Consider the following 21,388-nt stretch of genomic DNA (forward strand, 5'->3'; position numbering starts at 1 on the left):
TGTATTTTCGAATACAAAGACAGGAAAATGCTCCTTCAACTGTACAAATCTCAAGTATGACCCAGTCTGGATTACTGTATACAGGCATGGAAACCCTATCTCCCGAAATATCTAACATCCCTATGAAAGATGCAACAGAGCCACTAGGATGACTCCGGAACTACTGCATGTCATCTCGATTATCAAAAGACTAACAACCCTTGAAACACGGCACAATAGGACAGATCTAATTGAAACCTCCGAATTCTGAAAGTGAAGAAAATTGTGAATCAGGGACATTTATTTGTGGTGTCATGCGCCACCAATACGAGGGAAAATAACTATAAGATTCAAAATAGCCCTCAACAAAATTAAAAAGAACGATAGAAGGATGCTACACTGACCTCCTTACCTGGTTTTATGAAACAATGTTATAGAAAAAAAAGTGATTTATAATGTATCGGAATATATGATTCCGGTGTCGAAAATTCATAGTTCGAAACTTCTTTCCTCCCCTCCCCATTTTTTTATGAGTATAAATAAATAAATAAATAAATATGTACGTTTCGGTAGGTAGGTAAAACAGTAAGTTTGGTTAGATTTGTTCTATTTGCAGTCCTACCCCTAAATTAAAGTTCGAAATTAGAACTTTGGACACCTGAATAATGTATTTTCACACATTATGAATAATAATTCGTTTATAACACCCTTCGTTACATCAGTTTAAAGTGTACGGCCTTACAAGTTAATTTTACAAAGACTATCTAGTATTCTCGGACATGTAGCTGGTATATAAAATTCTGGGAGCAGCCATTAAGAAGCATGATTAGGTTCCAAGTTGATTTCATATAGCAAGTTGAGTTGATCTTAAGCATGGTCAGTGTTGGTTTTTTGTGCTTGCCATTTGAAATCTGCCGGGAACCAATCATCTTATATACATGTCACCAAAGTGACGATGTATAAGATCAACTCAGTCACCCTCATCGCAAAGGAAACAGGGACTCTGAAGCTGAAAATATCCTGAATTATATTAAATCAGGTGTCATTTGTTTCTATGTAACAGCTGACTCACAGCATGCCAGCCACTGGTCATTTTGCCCATGTGTTGGTAGTCCTGCCCAGTGGATCGGAACCCCAACCCATAGGAGTGCCTGAACCCTATTCTAGAATATCACCTGCCATCTTAAGCTTCGGGTTCCCGATGGTCGGGATCACCGTAGGTCATGTCAACTAAGAGTACGGCCCCTAATCAGTATGAATGTTTGCCAGAATAAAATATTCAGGAATTCCTTTAGGCTACTTTTCGTGTTAAGTTTATCTTTGGTTTTCTTTTGCTGAAAAATTCCTAGTTTCATCTTTACAGGTAATGAAGACCTCGGTAAAGATTTCAGTATAATTATATCCTCCAAGACTTGCACACGCATTCCATCCATTTGTTTTCTTCTACTTCAGATGAGTTGTACCGCGGGGTGAACAGCACTGTGAAGCTGGTGCAGCAGTATACAGTAATAGCTATGTGCCAGTTCCTGCTTTATGCCTACCCTTTTGACTCTCAGAGATGTTCTCTGGTCTACTCCATTCCTGACCAAGCAGTAGGCAAGATTTTACTTCTTCAAGTAGGTTAAGATTCAGTTTTTGTAGTGCGTTTTAGGTAAGTGTGTTATTTTGGCAGATTTTGATGAGTCTATCAGCACATATATTGAACATATAAGATCTACTTGTCTTTCCAATGTAAGTTCTGCCGTGATTTTTTTTCTTAAAAAAAACCAACTCATAAAAACTAAGAATGATATATAGTATATACAATGTTATATTAATATTATATATAATATAGACTAGCCTTTTTCACTTTTGCATTGGTATCTTGTAAGAGTACCGCTCACGAACAATTGTATCGCATTTTTACACACACACACACACACACCCAGCAGTAATAGGCTATTAATATGATTTTTTTTAACTTCTTTTGTTTAATATCATCATCACAGAAATTAAATATATTTCTATATATCTTAGTTCTCAGTAACACTCGTATTTCACGCTGTTACGCATTACAGGAGGAGGTGAAGTTCACAGGGGAGCGGCGGCTGCTGGAGTACGAGCTGGTCAACGAGACGCTCACCGCCCGTGGTAACATGTCCGCCGCCGTCCAGGTATGCCACGTGTGATTGTTGCCGTAAGTGTCAGATTTTGTAAATTAAATCAACAGAATATAAAATACATGCACACACTTAGCTTAGCTTAAGGTTGTTCGTCGTAGTTGACGACAACTCTGCTTCAATATAAAATCGATGATGATAAGTAGTAAACGAGGGATGTGTTCGGCGGTGCCACTGGATGTGGCTCTGGAGTCCGAGCTTTGACACTCAAACTGTTTTGCACATTGGGCTGGTCTCGAGAGGTCTCTGGGAGCGCGAACATTTTCTCCTTTCCCTACGTACACATCTAGCCCTATTGCTCTCGTTCTCGAGATGTTTGACACCTTGGGTACAGGTGGAGGGCCCTATACTTCTGTCGGATGCAATGGTCTCGAGATACTTTGGAAGAATGTTACATTTCTTGAGCAATGTCCTCCAGGGTTGCAGCATACCTCGGGCAGCTGCTCGTAGAGGATCTGTCTGGGAGTCGGTGCTCTGGCATGCGGATGACGTGCCCCTTCCATTGCATCTGTTGCTTCGCCAGAAATACTTTCATGCTGGAAAGTTTGACAGGCCTCAAGAGATCCGATGTGCCTTTGGTTCGTAAGTGTCACGCCTCCAAACCGAATAAGATGGGGGAAATACACACAACTTGGTAAACAAAAAGTTTGGTTGTGACTTTGAGTCTGTTATTATCGAATACTCTGCAGTGTAGATGGCCAATGAAGGCGGCTGCAGAATGGATCAAAACCCGAATCTTCTCGTCGATTTTGTGTTTGGGGGAAAGAACGCTACAGAGGTAGGTAAAATGTTCTACTTGTTTGATAGGCTCTCCGTTGACCAGGAATGCAGGTGGTGGGTCTGTACCTCTGTGTTGAGCAATTATCTCTGTTTTATGGATGTTAAATTGCAGTCCGATGGTCTGTAATACAGTGGAGAATAACCAAGAGACTGTGTTGGATAACCTCTTGGAATTGAGCAACGAGTGAGCAATCGCCAGCATAGTGGAGCTCCAGGAGGTGGAAGGTCGACGTTTTTGTTATTGCCTGGAGGCGGCGGAGGTTGAACAGGTTGCCGTCTAAATGGAATTGGATCTTCACGCCGTCATCGTCGTGCATGAGTTATTGCTGATCAGGGTCATTACTGTGAGGTAGAGATTAAAGATGAAGTGGGCCAGAACGCACCCCTATTTCACACAGACCTCCTGCAAGTACACAGGCTTACATGTCCCCATGGAAGCTCTTGAGGATTTTAAGATAATTTGGATGGATGCCAACTTTAGAGAGAACTGTCCAAAAATGTTCTCTATTGACGGTATCAAAAGCTTTCGTTAAGTCAATAAAAGCTATATAGAGGTCACGATTTTGTTCATGGCATTTTTCTTGTAGTCGACGTTTGGCAAATATCATATCAGGTACACTGCGACCTTTACGGAAGCTACATTGCTTCTCAGGCAGAGTGGATTTCAACAATGAGTTGGGCTAATCTGCAAAGCATAATTCTGGCCAATATTTTATCTGCCACAGCCAACAGAAATAGGCCTCGACTCTCGCCACTGATGGGACGATCACCCTTTTTTCAAGTAGAATACTATGATGCTCGAGTTCCGCCATTTTTGGGAACATTTTCAGTTGACCAGGTGGCAAGAAGGAGTTGGTGGAGATGCTGGAGGAGAAGGTAGCCTCCGCGCTTAAAGATTTCTGAAGGCAGGCCGTCTGGCCCGACACTTTTGTTGTTTTGGGGGCCCTTGACAGCCCTCAGGGTCCCAGAGAACTCATGTGCTGTATCAAGTTCTACCGCCGGGGGCAACTCTGGGATGGTACCCAATATGTTGGGCTCAGTAGGGTTCCTTTGGCTGAGAAGTCTACCAAAGTGTTCCGCCCATCGATCCAGGATTTACTGTTTGTCCTTGAGAGTTCACCGTGGAGTAATCTAACTGGAGTGATGCTGCGGTTGACGGGATCATGAATGGCTTTGCTGGCATAGTAGAAGCCCTGATGGTCGTTTTTGTTGGCGAAGCTCTGGATTTCTTGAGCTCTGACTTACCACCACTCGTTTTTCATGTTTCGGCCCTGAGTGACCACCAGTTGGGTCTGAGTGTACCAGATTGTGTGTTTGGGAGTAAGGTATTGTGGGCTTTATCTTTGGTAGCAAGAAGTTCGTATATGCCATTAGTGTTCTCATCGAACCAGTCCTGGTGATCTCGTCTGGTAATGCCGAGGATGTCCTTGGAAACTTCATATAAAGGCAAGCAGAGGTTGCTCCACTCATTGTCCACGTCTATTGTGTTGCTGCTTAAATTGATTGTGGGTGAAGAAGACAGAAGCTTAGCTAGAGTGCGGCGGCGGAACTACTGTTGGGTTATAAGGGCATTGAACTACTGTTGGGTTATAAGGGCATTGAACTACTGTTGGGTTATAAGGGCATTGAACTACTGTTGGGTTATAAGGGCATTGAACTACTGTTGGGTTATAAGGGCATTGAACTACTGTTGGGTTATAAGGGCATTGAACTACTGTTGGGTTATAAGGCATTGCAATTGTGTTTTAGGTTTGGAGGTCGTAATGGGACTTGGGGGAAGTTTTCAAGCCTTATCTTGGAGCAGATTAGATTAAGGAGGATGGTGGAGCACTTTGTACCTCTCATAGCCCGGGTATGGAGAACTTCTCGCTGGTCACGTTACCACACAATGATGTAGTCGATCAGGTGCCAGTGCTCCAAACTTGAGTGCATCCAGGAGGTTTTGTGCTTGTTTTTAATTTGGAATAAAGTATTAGTCACGCCTATAATATGCTCTGAGCACAATTAGATTATTATTTGGCCATTGGTTTTCATGTTGCCGATGCCCTGGCGGTCCAGAATGCGGCCCCATAGGTGAGAGTCTGTATCGACTTTTGCGTTGAAATCACTTTATCGTTATGAGGTGTCCTGCGGATAGCATGATCCAGGGACTCGTAGAAGGAGTCTTTGGCTACATTTTCAGCATCTAATGCTGGAGCGTAGATGCTGGGAAGAATTGCATAGTGCCCTTTAGTTAGAGGATGCGCCATGACATCAGTCTTTCAGTTAATCCAAACGGAATTTCTGGAACTTTGTGAAGGGTGGTATTACGAACAGCAAAACCACGCCATGCAGTTGGCGCTGGGCTGAGTACCCTTTCCAGAAAAAAGGTGTCGCCTTCTCCCACTTCCGTCAGCGAGTCCTTGCGGCAATTTCGATGTTGCATTTTTTTAGTACATGCGCTACTAGAACGGTACGCCTACGATGTATTGTCGTTGCCTCTTGAGTGTCCAGGAAAGTACGGACGTTCCAAGCCGCAACTGTGTGGGAAATCGTTCGTTATTGTGTATATTTAGACCGTATTACGGGATGCCTTGACGGCCACGGTGAGCCACCCAGGAGTTGACGAAACAGCCAATTTTTAGATCTCCTTTTCTCGACCTTTCCCCGTCAGGGGTGAGGAGTGGGGCTCCCTGAAGAGGACTACTCAGTCACATAGGAAGCTGCCGAAGGAGGATGCTGTTCCTCGCCCATCCAGCCAACGACCATCACTCCTATGCCACCTGCATGCAGGACTCGCATTAGTAGCTCTCAGCCACATCCTCGGACTGTCCCCGTCACCCTATCCCATCGCCGCAAGACAATAAAAATGTGTTGATGAATATGGAGATGAGATAATGAAACAGGATTGCCTGCTCGGTGAAAGGATTATCGTGACGGTGTGGGTGAGCTGACCCCATCACCACCAGCTTGGTCTTGATCACCAAGTTTCAGTGGCAAGAGTGTTCGCAAGACGACTGAAATTTTCAGGTGACCAGGAATGCAGGAGACTGCCAGAGCTCCAGTCGATCGAAGTCTACCTGACGCAGGTCACCCAACTGCAGCTATATAATAGGGTGAGCTTCCCTAGTCTTACGTTCTCCCGTACTAATCCACAAGGCAATGAGGGGTGGGGGGGGGTGCAGTAGTTGATAAGAGTCAGGGTGTTTCCGCACGAGGCGGACCTGCACACTGCTGCTCTGAGATTCCTTACAGAATTTGCCTGGGGTCACAAGACAGCCAGTTACCGTGCGTTGCCACGAAGAGGCACTAAAGGGTCTTCATGGTAGAGAGGCTGTGTACTTGCAGGGGAGACTTACGTCCGCAGCTCTCTCCTTTCACCACATGGCGAATTTTATTAATTAAGACAACAGAATACACACACACACACACACACACACTACTACTATTACTACTTTGCTGTCACTCGGAATCGAGTATGACGATCATCCAATTAAGATACAATGATATGAGTTATTAAGGATGTCACCTCCGTTGGTGAGTTCTGAGGTGACTAAAGTGGCCGATACGGGACCGGCAGCGTCGATCACAGATGTTGCACATGTGGAGGGCTACATCTAGTGCAGGAGGAGCGGCGGCAGCGTCTTCCGGCGTTGGCGCTTGTCTACCTCGTTATACAGTCAGGCTGATTCGAAAGTATTGACACCTTCCTGTGTGGTGATCCTCCAACCGTTACGGTGTGGAGTAATCGTCTCTCAGGTGAGGGGGTCGATTTGACACTTTTTAGTTTTGTTTTTGACTATCTTTACACCTTTTCATTTGCTCGCCCGCGTTACGTTTACTATTCGTTAGGTGACTGTAAAGTAGCTACTTTGGCAATCTACTGTCGTTCATGCGGGTAACATGGCCAGTCCAGCATTGTTGTTCATGGATAATGGTAGCCTCGATGCTTCTACAGTTGGTGTCACCAAGGAATACAGGAATTTGTTCTCTTGTCTACCCAGCAAACTCGGAGGATGGAACGTAGACTAGGTTGGTGAAAGTTTTCAAGTGCCATGAGATGCTTCCTGTATGTGACCCACGTCTCGCTGGCATATAGCAGGGTGGGGAGGACCAATCTTCGATATACGGGTAAGTTTGTCGATAATTTCAGCTCCCTACAGCTGAAGACACAGTTTCAGAGTCTGCCAAAGGCTGGAAATGCACATTTGATCCGATGATGAATCTCTTCATCGACGTCCGCGGTGGTGGACAGGTGGGTGCCGATATATCGAAAGTGGGTAACATTAGAGAGGGTAGTACCATTAAGATGGATGGATGGTGGAGGTGTGGCTGAACCAGGGGCAGGCTGAAAGAGAATCTGAGTCTTACGTACATTCACCTCAAGGCCGAAGTGTGCATACGCATCTGCGTAGGTGTTCAGGATCTCCTGTAGGTAGCGTTCAGTGTGAGAGACGAGGGTGAGGTCATCTGCATACTGAAGTTCAGTAATGGAAGCGGCAGACACCGTTGTTCCTGCCTAGAGTCGTCTTATGTTGAAAAGACCCTTAATCCGCCACTCGATGTCCATCTCGCCGGCTAAATTGGCACTGGCACGAGGAAGGAAGGCAGCGAAGAAAATGGAAAAGAGACTTGGTGCCAGTACACGTCCTTGTTTAACCCCCGTTTGGATGGGGAAGAACTCAGACTGGGTGCCATTGTGCAGGACGCTGCCTTTCATGCCATCGTAGAGTTCCCTCACATTGACGAAGAATTTTGGTGGGCAACCAAAACGGCTGAGGGTCCACCAGAGGGCTTCCCTGTTGACCGAGTCCAAGGTCTTGGTTATGGCTATGAAGGCTATGTACAGGTCATGACGCTGTTCTCTGTACTTTTCCTGCATCTGCTGGGCAGTAGAGATCATGTCAGTGGTGCCACGTGATGGTCTAAACTCTAAAGCCACATTGAGATTCAGGGAGGAGGTTTTCTGTCTAAGGAAGAAGTCTTTTTAGGAGGACTCGGGCAATAATCTTGCTAGTTACGGACAGGAGCGAGATCCGACAGTAGTTGTCACAGTGTGACCAGGTCTCCCTTGTTTTCATAAATATTGACAACGGAGGCGTCTTTAAGAGTTTGAGGGATTTCCTCCTTCTCCCATATATTCTTCAGGAGAAAGTGAGTAGAGGTACTCCTGCTTTGCACACCTCGGCTGGGATTCCATCAGGCCATGAGGCTTTGTTATTTTTCATCTGTTTGATGGCAGTAGCTACCTCATCCAGGGATGGAGGATAGCTGAGGTGGGTCAGCTCTAGATGCTGAGGGGCCTACTGGGTAGTCAGGACATCCACATAGGTTTTTCGGTTGAGCAGTGAGTGGTAGTGCTCTTTCCAGCACTGAAGAAGGCCTTCATCGTCTTTAATTATGGAGTTACCGTCTGATGAGCGGAGGATGGCCTCGCCACGAGTGATTGGCCCATAAAATGTTTTAGTGCAATTGAAAAATTTATGCATCTTGTACGGTTCTGCATTTTTTGTGTTTCACACGATTTATTTTTAAACCAGTCGTTCTTTAGATTGCAAGTTTCCACTGGGTCGCTGCTTTCTTCTTGCCTGAAGTATTCTTTAGATATGGACGAGGGTCTCTCTGCAGGTTTTTGTCATGACAGCGTCGAGAATATCCCAGTCGGCACAAGGATTTAGGTTCTTTGTTGTTGGGTTGCTTATCAGCCCATTTTCGAGCTTCTCTCTGAAAACATGTGCTACCGCTGGATCCTCCAGATGCTTAGTGTTAAAACCTCTTCTGGAGGCTTGCTGCCTTTGCCGTTTTGGGCGACGTGAAGTGAAATCTTGGCACTGACGAGCTGATGATCAGTGTCACAGTGGTCTGAGCCACGTATGGCACGGATGATGAAGACATCTCGGCGATCTCTTTCGCTGACAATGATGTAGTCAATGAGATGCTAGTGTTTGGATCATGGGTATTGCCACGAACTCTTGAACTAGTCGGCCTGCCTAAGCAAGGTATTGGTGATAGTGAAGTTGTGTGCAGCACACTTGCTGGGGAGTAGGCTGTTTGGATTCACTTGCCTAGTCCTTTTTTCCCTATGGTTCCGTGCCAAATGTCGGCATCTCTGTCAACTTTGGCATTGAAATCACCAAGAAGCATAACCTTATCTTCTCTGGGGATAGAAGTTAGCACTCTGTCGAGGTCGGCGTAAAAGGCCTCCTTGATGTCATCTTTTGCATCCAATGTTGGGGCGCATGCACTGATGAAAAATGCCTGATGTGAGTGATTCAATGGGACTCGGATCGTCATGAAGCGCTCGTTGATCCCAATAGCCATTTTAGTTAGCGAACTCCATAGATGCTGTTCCTCTCTGCAGCAGGCTTACCCTTCCAGAAGATGGTGTAGCCAGACCCCGTTCTGTGAGTTGACCCTCGTCTGGGAACCGGGACTCACAAATGGCTGCTTTGTCGATGATATACCTAGCCAGCTCCTTTGCCACAAGGGCAGTTCTTCTTTCAGGACACTCATTTGTGCCAGGATCCAGGAGGGTCCTGACATTCCATGGAACGACCATAGGTGGTTGTATAGATTGTTTTTGCTTGGATCTGTGATTTTGATTGTGTTTTCGACCGCATAGGAATGACCTTACTTGGTGCGGTTGCTCAATCAGGTTGGTCTTTTTTATGGCAGGTTATGTTTAGGGCACCTTTTTTAGCCCCCTCCCCATGTGGGGTGAGCACACACACACACACACACTCACAAACAAGTCACTTGGGACACCCATGCCAGAGCTGAGGACTATCTACAACGCCTTTATTCTCCCCAAATTAACGTATGCGTCACCAACCTGGTCTTTTTATCTCAACTCCACCCAACAACGTCAGCTAGAGAAGGTACAGAAGAGGGCCTGCAGAATCATGCTCGGTGCAGACTACTCTGGCTACAACAACGCTCTCTCCACCCTGGAAATGCCATCCCTCAATGACCTCCACCACCAAGCACTAGCAAGGTTTGGCACCTCCCTCGTCATCGCCACCTCCTGCCGCCGGCAGTCCCCCGCCCGCCTCACGCAGTCAGCCACTACAACAAAATTCAGCCCATAAGAGCCCGCACCGATAGATATAAGAATAACACCATCCCATCTATTGTTAAAATAGTAAACAACTCCTGATTTATGTACTTTACAACCCTGTAAATGTATTCACGCATATCATTATGTCTAAATCACATGTAAGTTTATATATTTTCAGCCACCGGCTGCAACTCTATTAATAAACCGTTTATTATTATTATTATTATTATTATTACACACACACACACACACACACACACACACACAGACTACTTCCTCCTTGAGAAGCCCAGGCTGACCTACCCTGAATCACACCTCGGATCAGAAGAATTATGCAGCAGAGAGACACCGCCTTTTATCTCAATGACCACAACCGCTACAGCGCCCTTCGCAGCCAAGCCATCATTGAAATATGCGCTTCAAAGAAGTGTTACTACCCAATTAAGCTGCAACACCTGAAGCAGACCAATATCAGTCAGTGGTATAGTAAGTTGAAAGAGTTCTGTGGACTAAACAATAGGACACACCCCCTCCCCTTCCTTATCCATCTCACTAATCGTGACTCAACCATATGCCAGACGCTCCCCCGCCTTCACACATTCAGTCTCTCTGCTTACCTACCAGCCCCATTTTCCACTGACTTAGTGGAAGAATTTGAAGGTGAAAAACGTTTGGACAAACTGAAGTTAAAACGCTCCACCACCCCCATTGACTTACCAATGAAACTCTACAAAGAGCTATTCTCGGAACTAACTCCTCCATCAATGCTTCTATCAGTCAAGCAGGATGCCCAGCTGATTGGAAGACCTCATATGTGTCACCAGTGCCCAAGTCATTGAACCCACAATCCTTAAATGAGCTACGACCCATTGCCATCACCCTAATACACGGTTTATTCTGCAAAAATTTCGTTTTTGATTGTGCCTATGCTGATATTGCAGGCGCCATAGATCTTCAGCAATTTGGCAATATAAAAACTTCCTCCACCACTCACTGTCTTATCACCTTTATCGACTACATATACCGCCGTCTAGAAAAATGAAAGACGTCTGTGGCTGTCGCCTTCATTGACTTCACCAAGGCATTTGACCTAGTCGACCACAATTTAATAGTCAACAAAGCTATCGACCTCGGGTTTTGGAGAAGTCTTATACCATGACTTACAGACTTCCTTAGTGACTGACGCCAAGCTGTTCGCTTTCAAGAGGCTGGCTCCACCTTTCAGTCACTCACCTGTGGCGTTCCCCAGTGCACCAAGATGGGACCGCTATGCTTCCTCACGCTTATCAGTGATGCACTAAGAGAAACTTCTCACTGGAAATATATCGACGACTCCACCATTGGAATTAGTGTGAACAACTCGGTTTCCGATTACAGCGCCCTCCAGAATATAATGAATAGTCACCAAAATTGGGCCACCAACAACCATGTCACCATCAACCAAACCAAGACCATGGTTATACACTTCAACCTCTCCTCTGACCTTGTTCCACCTCCCTCCATAACTTTTGGCCCCAACATACTCGAGGACGTGGACTCCACAAAGCTCCTGGGTGTAAATAGAAACAACAAGCTAAATTGGAAAACACACATCAGTACAATTGTCAAATCATCCAGTTTCCGTCTCCACCATCTCCGCCGACTCAAATCCCTTGGAGTCCAAGCGCCCGAGCTCCTCAGTGCTTACTCAATATTCATACTCCCTAAGCTCACCTATGCCTCCCCTGCCTGGTCTTTCCCCCTAAATGCCACACAACGGAAAAACCTAGAAAAAGTGCAAAAGAAGGCGTGCAAGATTATTGTCTCCCCCTCCTACTTTATCAAGAAGCGCTCAACACACTGACCCTCTCGGCTACCTCTGATCATTACCATGATTTAATTGGCAAATTTGGGGAGTACCTTCTATATCATCCTCGACACTGGCTCCTGCTTCCAACCGAGAACCCTCGTCCACCAATTACTTTTCGACACCACAACCGCATGCAGCACATACGAGCACGTACTGATCACTGGAAGAACAGTCCAGTCCCAAACAATGTAAAAATTATCAACAACTAGTAGTCGACCAGTGTATTCACTCCTAGCCAATCATATTTTTTGCACTGTTACTGTGTTGAAATGCCCCGTAATATTACTTTCTCCCCTCTTTGTTATTATATATCATATCTGTATCACTTACATTACACCGGTCAACAAAATTTTCTGGCACAAGGTTTTTAAACGGATTTTAAGTAAATTTGGGGTCCAGAATCCAAATATGACTTTGGTTTTTGTCTATCACATCAGGTTTTTGAGATATACCATATTGCACTTTTGCTGGGAAACGTAAACTTTTGGATCAAAATTGACGGTTTAAACATGTATACATAAATTTTTTCAGCATTATAATTTGTATTTTTCTATAACCAAAAATTGTTAATATCAAATTGGAAAGTTAATGCACATATAATATTTAAATGTAACATTGAAGGGTGAAAAAAAACAATTAATGTACGGTAGAAATAGTGCAAGTATTAAGATCAAGTTACAGTTACATAAAATTCCTCATTTTGGCCGATCTCTTATGTACAGCTTCTGGAATGTCTCTCATCAAACTCCAGCAGTAGTCCGCCATCATGTTCGAGTCCCATCGACCTTGGTAACGTTCTTCCATTACTTTAATGTCTTGATGAAAGTGCTCCCCTTGCTCCTCGCTCACTTCTCCCAGATTTTCTGGAAACTCGTCCAGGTGACTGTGTAAGTAGTGAACCTTGATACTCATTCTGCATCCAAGTGCTTGTAAACTCAAGAGCAGCTCTTCCACAATTTCTTGATAGTTGTCCGCTTTCTTGTTCCCTAAGAAGTTCCGCACCACATTAGAGAAAGCATTCCAAGTTCTTGCCTGTGCCTCAGTCATTGTTGTAAGGAAGTGTGGATCTCTGAGTAGTGTTCTTATTTGAGGTCCATCAAAAATCCCTGCCTTTTTCTTCTCGTCGCTAAGACTTGGAAAGGTTGAGCATATATATCTGAAACACTCTCCACTATGATCAAGAGCCTTGACGAATTGCTTCATGATACCAAGTTTTATGTGCAGAGGAGGAAGGACAATGTTTTTCCTGTCAACCAGAGGATCGTTAATGATATTCTTGTCACCAGGCGTCAAACTATGTCTTGGTGGCCAATTCTTTTTCACCCAATGGTCTGCTGTAGCCCTGCTGTCCCAGTAGCACAGAAAACAGGGGTATTTTGTGTACCCTCCTTGCTGGCCCAATAGAAAGTTTACCATTTTCAAGTCCACACAAATTAACCATTCATGAGCATGGTATTGCAACCTCTCTAGAACAGTCTTAATGTTTTCATACTCTTCTTTAATTTGTACAGAATGTCCGATTGGAATTGAACCATACTTGTTTCCGTTATGAAGAAGAACACATTTCAAGCTCCTTTTAGAACTGTCAATAAAAAGTCTCCAATCCTTACTATCATATGCTGGTAGTGGAGAGAAGAAGTCCTTCTACATCATTACAAAAAACAAGCTGGTCATATGAATGAAAGTACTTCCGCAGTTGCTCTTCTCTGTTGCGATAAAAGGAGACACTCGTGCCAGGTTTTAAGAGTCGTTTCTCTTGAAGCCTGAAAGCTAACAATTCAGCATACTGTTTTGGCAAATTTAGATCTCTGACCAGATCATTCAATTCTGACTGAGTAAACAACGTTGGCTTTTCACAATCTTCACCAGATGGCTTGAAAAGATCAGTCTCTTCATCTTCATCCGTAGAAACAGGTGAATTCCGGTCTATATCCTCAATCTCTGGTAGCTCAGTAAATTCTGGCACGTTACGTGATGGAGCAAATCTGAGATCAGATTTGGATTCAGCACCTTAAAGTTAGTAAAAAACAGTTAAAAGGTTTCATGCCAGAAAAAAAAATATTTTTTTGTAGACCAGTGTTATTTGTCAATCAAGTGATCCAATTCCCCAATTATGTAAATGTATATTTTCACCTTTCTGGTTGCCACGCTCTTTTAATAAATCGTGAATTATTATTATTATTATTATTATTACAAGCAACCCACCCCCCTCCCCCACACATACACACACACAGAATCAGTGTTCTAACAAATAAAGAGGGTCAACTAACGAAATTACAGGACTGCAATGATGCTCTAATATATGGTAAGTGATTATACATAACGTCCAAACATATTCTTATTCCCTGCACTGATGTCAGCTATTTAAGCCACTGATAGTTTAATTAACGCTAAAGGAGCAGTGTATAACTTCCATAACGTTACGGGTTCTATTGATGTTTCTCCTAGGGTTCGTTTGGCTGTTGTGGTAACAGTTGGTTTCCTTGTCAACAGCTGCGGTTGGTGTTCCAGAACCAATATGGTTATTACATCGGCAACGCTGTGGTGCCCAGCTTGCTCATGGCCACCATATGCTACCTCACCTTCTTCTTCGACCTCGACGACTTTACGGTATGGTATAACGTTGCTTACATTGTGGTGATTTACAGTACAATTATACATTGAGCTGAGTATATATATATATATATATATATATATATATATATATATATATATATATATATATATATATATATATATATATATATATATATATATATATATATATATATATATATATATATATATATATACAGGTCATCGACCCACAACGGGGCCTAGGTGGATGAAAAAAAATAAAAAAAAATTTTTTTTATTAATCTACACCACGAAGATGTGTATGTGTTATGCTTCATTGGCCAAATAGGGATGATTGCCGATTAGCGATAACTCCTCTATATTTATCATTTTTGAAAACTCTGACTGGTAATAAGCGATTAAGCAGGTCATAAAAATACATGTATTCGTATATGAAAAGTTTCATGCTGTATCTAACCTGCCCTAACCTAACCTTACTTACTTTAGGTATAATTTTGCTAAATTATGATGGTAATCGACGCCTCACATGGAACAGAACGAATTTGAACAAATTTCCATTAATTTAGAGCAATAAAAAAAATGCTAATTGGCACGTTTCGTCAACAGCTCACAAAGATGTACTTTATCACAGGACCGCATAATGGTCTCGCTGACGTCCCTGCTGGTGCTGGCAGCACTCTTCACACAGACCAGTCAGTCCATCCCTAAGACCGCCTACCTCAAGCTTATTGACATTTGGTACGTCACCCTCATCATCACCGACTTCCTCATCATCGTGATGCTTGTGCTCATCGAGAATCAGAGGATGCAAGAAAAACTCTCCAGAGACTCGTCTAATTCTGTATTTAAGAGTGCACGTAAGATCACGCCTGTAGAGACTGCTGGGCAGCTCATGGCTGCAAACGAATTCGATGACAAAAGGAATAGATCAAACACAGCTAAGACAATGAATACAATATCTTTGTGTTCGTTCCCGGTGTTGGCAACAGTAGGATGTTTCTGCTGGATACTGATACATCTCCAGAAATCCCCGACCTCTCATGGTACTTAGTGCATTATTCATCAACTCTTTCGACTACTAGACGTGAACAGGCAATATTGACAAAGGTCGTATCAAATCTTAGCTTACTGGTAAAAGAGAAGAATTCAATATGGATGCCACCACATGCGTTGGAGGTGGTGTGTGGATTAGTGGATCCCATGTTATTGACTTGACCTGATGTCATGTGAGGTCACCCCTTGTATATAAGCCCCTCTCAGTCCCAGTAAATTCAGTTGACTCTGAATATGTCTTGAATAAAAACGAAATCTAAGGTGCTCCAGTTTTTTTCCCTTTTCTGTGTAGTTTTATCGAGATTTATCATGTTCACATTTCCATCGTGGATATATATATATATATATATATATATATATATATATATATATATATATATATATATATATATATATATATATATATATATATATTGATAAAATCACACAAGGAAAAAGGAAACAATGGATTACCGTAACTTTCGTCTATATTCAAGACCTTTTCAGTACAAGACTCATAATATGTTACACAAATTTATTTGTCAGTGGCCCAAGGTTAAAAATGCTTTGAAAACCTTGGAGTTAGATGTAGGATAGATGATTAGTCGGTCCCTTATTTTTGACCTGACTTAACTTGACTAGTCACGTCGCCCTTTCTCTTAAGCTCCTCTGCTTGTGTGGTGGTGCTGGTGTGCGGATTAGTGGATGTCATGATTTTGACCTGATCTCATGTTTAGTAAGGTCACCCTGTGTATTTAAGCCTCTCTCTGTCCATGTAATTCAGTTGCCTCTGAAGATGTCTTGAATAAAGACGAAAGCTAAGGTGCTTCATTGTTTCCCTTTTCCCTGTGTGATTTAATCAAGATTTATCTTATGCACGTTTTGATTGTGGATCTACAGGATATATATATATATATATATATATATATATATATATATATATATATATATATATATATATATATATATATATATATATATATATATATATGCAAGTAAATCACTGTAGGTGCGCGTGATCTAGTATATGCTGATAACCACAAGGAAAGAAAAGAAGTTCCCAAGCGCTTTCGTGTAATTCACATCTTCAGGGGTGAGTAAACTAGTCTGTACTCACCCCTGAATATGGAAATATATATATATATATATATATATATATATATATATATATATATATATATATATATATATATATATATATATATATATATGTGTGTGTGTGTGCTGATAAGCACAAGGAAAGAAGAAAACACGAAGTTCCCAAGCGCTTTCGTGTAATTTACATCTTCAGGGGGGGGGAGTACAGACTAAGTTGAAGTACAAAGCAAGGTATATATATACAGTTGAGGAGGGTGAGATCAGGTTCCACAATGGTCAGGTATGTGAGGGTCATCTTACCCTCTGACCTGACTACTGACTGCTGCACTTCTTTTTGAAGATTAGTAGGGTCACTACCTAGTGACCTGACCATTGTGGACTTGATCTCACCCTCCTCAACTGTATATATATACCTTGCTTTGTACTTCAACTTAGTCTGTACTCACCCCTGAAGATGTGAATTACACGAAAGCGCTTGGGAAGTCGGTGTTGTCTTTTTTCCTTGTGGTTATTAGCATATACCTGGATCACGAGCACCTACAGTGATTTACTTGCATATATATATATATATATATATATATATATATATATAAAACACCATCCATCATCACTACATATAACACCATCCATCATCACTACATATAACAACATCCATCATCACTTCATATAGCACCATCCATCATCACTACATATAACATCATCCATCATCACTACATATAACACCATCCATCATCACTACATATAACATCATCCATCATCACTACATATAACACCATCCATCATCACTACATATAACAACATCCATCATCACTTCATATAACACCATCCATCATCACTACATATAACATCATCCATCATCACTACATATAACACCATCCATCATCACTACATATAACACCATCCATCATCACTACATATAAAACCATCCATCACTCCATATAACACCATCCATTATCACTACATATAACAACATCAATCATCACTACATATAACAATAGCCATCATCACTACATATAACATCATCCATCATCACTACATATAACACTATCCATCATCACTACAAGGTATTTTTCCAGGTATATAGGACAAAGGTCAAGGACAAAGTTTGGCCCTTAAAGTCAGGGAGGGGAGAAGTGATAAATGGCAGTGAAGACATGAGCAAAGCATTAAACAGCTACTTCTTATCAGTTTTCACAGAAGAAATTTGAGATGAAATTCCAGAGGTGGATCTGATATTTAAGGGAAAGGAAGAAGAGAAATTAAAGAATATCACTATCAAAAAAGAAGATGTTCTTAAGAAGATAAATAAACTAAAGAAAACAAAATCCCCAGGGCCGGATGAAATTTTCCCTCGAGTCTTGAAAGAGTGTAGGGAACAGATTAGCGTACCCCTCGTAAACTTATTTACAAAATCATTAGACACTGGAGTTGTGCCAGACTTGTGGAAAGAGGCAAATGTAGTACCCATATTCAAAAAGGGAGACAGAGCATCAGCGTCAAATTACCGGCCGATCAGTTTGACGTCAGTAGTGGGGAAATTTCTTGAATCAATTATAGCAGATAGCATCCGATCGCATCTAGAGAAGAGCAAATTAATCTACGACTCTCAACATGGGTTTACAAAGGGAAAATCTTGTCTAACAAATCTGCTAACGTTTTTTAGGAAAGTCTTCGAGGTAGTAGATAATGACGAAAATTACGATGTTATTTACTTAGACTTTAGCAAAGCATTTGACAGAGTACCGCATCAGAGGCTTCTGAGAAAAATTAAGGCTCATGGTATCGAGGGGAAAGTTTTAAATTGGATAAAATCATGGCTCACCGATGGAACGCAGAGGGTCAGCGTAGATGGTGTTAAATCTGAGTGGGGCCGTGTAACCAGTGGGGTTCACCAGGGGTCAGTACTAGGCCCACTCTTGTTCATAATCTACATAAACGATCTAGATACTGGGATCAGCAGTGACATAAGCAGGTTTGCGGATGACACCAAAATAGGGCTGCAAATTATTTCAGGGCAGGATGCAAATGCATTACAGGAGGATCTAAATAAATTGCAGGGGAGGTCTGAAAAATGGCAAATGAAATTCAACACCAGCAAGTGCAGCGTACTTAATATTGGAAGAACAAATACTAATAATGCATACAGCCTTAACAACATCAACCTAGAGAAGTCGACTTGTGAAAGAGACCTAGGGGTACTTGTAAGCCCGGACCTACGGCCTAGAAAACAGTGCGTTAATGTTCGAAATAAGGCAAACAGAGTATTGGGTTTTATATCTAGAAGTGTAAGTAACAAGAGTGCAGAAGTTTTATTGCAATTATATCTTGCGCTAGTCAGGCCGCACCTCGATTATGCGGTTCACTTCTGGTGCCCCTATTATAGAATGGATATAAATTCACTAGAGTCGGTGCAGCGAAGAATGACAAAAATGATTCCGGGACTTAGAAACCTTCCATATCAGGATAGGTTAAAGAAACTTAACTTGCATTCCCTGGAAAGACGAAGAGTGCAGGGAGATATGATAGAAGTATTTAAGTGGGTGAAAGGAATCAATAAAGGGGATATAGATAAAGTTCTTATAATATCCGAGCAGGATAGGACTCGGAGCAACGGATTCAAGTTGGATAAGTTTAGGTTTAGGAGGGAGATAGGAAGAAACTGGTTCACAAATAGGGTGGTGGACGAGTGGAACAAGCTTAGCAACTTTGTAGTAAGTGCAGGAACTCTGGAAAGTTTCAAAAAGAGGCTAGATAGATTCATGGATGATAGAGAGTGGTAGTAACTCTCGACAGGAGCTGTCATGCACAGGCCAACCGGCCTATTGCAGACTCCTTATTTTCTTATGTTCTGATAAGATCATCCATCATCACTACATATAACACCATCCATCATCACTACATATAACACCATCCATCATCACTACATATATAACACCACCCATCATCACTACATATAACACCATCCATCATCACTACATATAACACCATCCAACATCACTACATATAACACCACCCATCATTACTTCATATAACGATCAGACAGGCTTGTCACTGGTCAGCGGGGTTAGCCAGAGATCTCCGAAGTGAAACCAGCTGTCTGGGTGCACAACTGACTACCGGTTGGGGTCATCATCTCTCCTCTACCTTGGCCCACAATACCACATATCTTCAAACAGCTTAGTGAAAACATTTTACTAACGGGAAGCTAAAGCGTCTCTCAATTGTACAAGGTCTGATTGGCTCACTCCCTTCCGTTTCATGGATGTACTGGGGTAAAGTGAAGCCAGCTAAGCGAATACAGGGTCACACACTGGGGCCAGGAATCTAGTGGAACTTAGAGATACATTTTCCAAGGTTGAGAAAGGCTGGTTTGGGCCTAAAACTACGGGTGCCTGTTGGTTATGCCTTAAAAAACTACGGAGTGCAGGTGGACTCTATGTGTTAGGTTAGGAAGCATGGTTCACGGGTATTGGTGGACTCAGTAACTTCTTAATAATGGTGATATTATTTTTTTTTGTAGGTAATACTATTTTTTCAGTTACTTGTGTATGCTGTGTGTAGTTAATATCTCTTAAATAATTTTGATAGTATTGACTTTTAATGTTGTGTCACTAATTGATGCTAGAGAATGAGGGAACTGTTCTTCAGATGAGGTTCCTCCTCTGTTGTAAGTGATACTGTGATTTAGTTCCTTTAATGCATTTAATATTTCTTTATAATTTCAATCTCAGGTATAACCTTTGTTCCTCAGAGTAGTGTTTAAGTTAGGTTAGGAGGTGTGCATCTGTGGGGGTAATACAATTTTGTGGAGTGCCCTGAAGGCCTATTCAGGGTGGAGTTAATAATTTCTTATTTTTTTATACCATTTTCTCAGTGCTTGATATAATTTTGTTGAGTGCCCTTAAGGCCTATTCATTGTAAAATTATTAATTTCTTATTTTTTTTAATACTATTTTCTCAGTGGTGGATATTATTTTGTGAAAACCCTTAAGGCCTGTTTCATGTGGGTAAGCAACACTTCTTAATACTTTGAATTTATTGTTGTCTAATGAGGCATTGTCTGAGTTTCTAGTAATTTCAATATCATATATAACTTTTATTCCCCAGAGTAGTGTTTTAAGTTCAGGTTAAGAGGTGCGCATATGTTGGTGTACCATTATTTGATTGTGTCTGTAGTGTTGGAGGGAATATATGTGTCTAAATTCTACAGTGTGTCTCATTCATCCCAATCACAGATGCTATCCTTCCACGGGTCACGGAGAATTCACTTTGCTAGTAAATTTAAGTGTTCTTGTGCTGGTTCGGGATTTTCTCAAAGGGGCACTTCCACTGCACTTTCCATCTAATAATTAATAAACCCCAAGTCAAGTGAGAAATTAATATCCAGTAATTCCGACCCGTTGTTTCCATTTTCCCGTGTGATTTTATCAAGATTTATCTTGAGGCAACTGGATTACATGGACAGAGAGAGGCTTAAATATACTGGGTGACCTTAAAAACATGAGGTCGGGTCATAATGATGTCACCCACTAATTCCCACACCAACACACACGTAGAGGAGCTTAAGAGAAGGGGGTGACGTGACAAGTCAGGCCAGGTCAAAAATAAGGGACCCACTAAATAACTATTATACATCTAGATCAAAGGTTTTCAAAGCATTTTTAACCTTGGGCCACTGACAAATAAATTTATGTAACATATTATCAGTTTTGAACTGACCATCACTAAGGTTTATTGATTTTAATTCCTTAATCAAACTAGCTTCAACCAGAAGTCTTTCTGTGACACAAGATGATTTAAATACTTCTAAGCTTTTTTCCCAAGCAATGGGATGATTATTATTCCTAACATGAACGAACAAGGCACTGCTTTCAGATG

General features: G+C 42.0%; 1 protein-coding gene across 1 annotated transcript in view; it reads left to right on the top strand.

The window, feature by feature from the left end:
- LOC121874003 overlaps positions 1-15,693 on the top strand; it is a 44,688-nt gene extending 28,995 nt beyond the window's left edge. The window contains exons 9-12 of the mRNA XM_042377882.1: positions 1,432-1,595; positions 2,037-2,132; positions 14,297-14,413; positions 15,012-15,693. Of these exons, the coding sequence (XP_042233816.1) occupies positions 1,432-1,595; positions 2,037-2,132; positions 14,297-14,413; positions 15,012-15,431 (797 nt within the window). The 3' untranslated portion in view covers positions 15,432-15,693. The remainder of the gene's footprint in view (positions 1-1,431; positions 1,596-2,036; positions 2,133-14,296; positions 14,414-15,011) is intronic.
- The last annotated feature ends 5,695 nt before the right edge of the window (positions 15,694-21,388 follow it).

The sequence above is a fragment of the Homarus americanus genome, unplaced genomic scaffold (genome assembly GCF_018991925.1).
Source record: "Homarus americanus isolate GMGI-L3 unplaced genomic scaffold, GMGI_Hamer_2.0 scaffold25827, whole genome shotgun sequence".
Taxonomy (NCBI): domain Eukaryota; kingdom Metazoa; phylum Arthropoda; class Malacostraca; order Decapoda; family Nephropidae; genus Homarus; species Homarus americanus.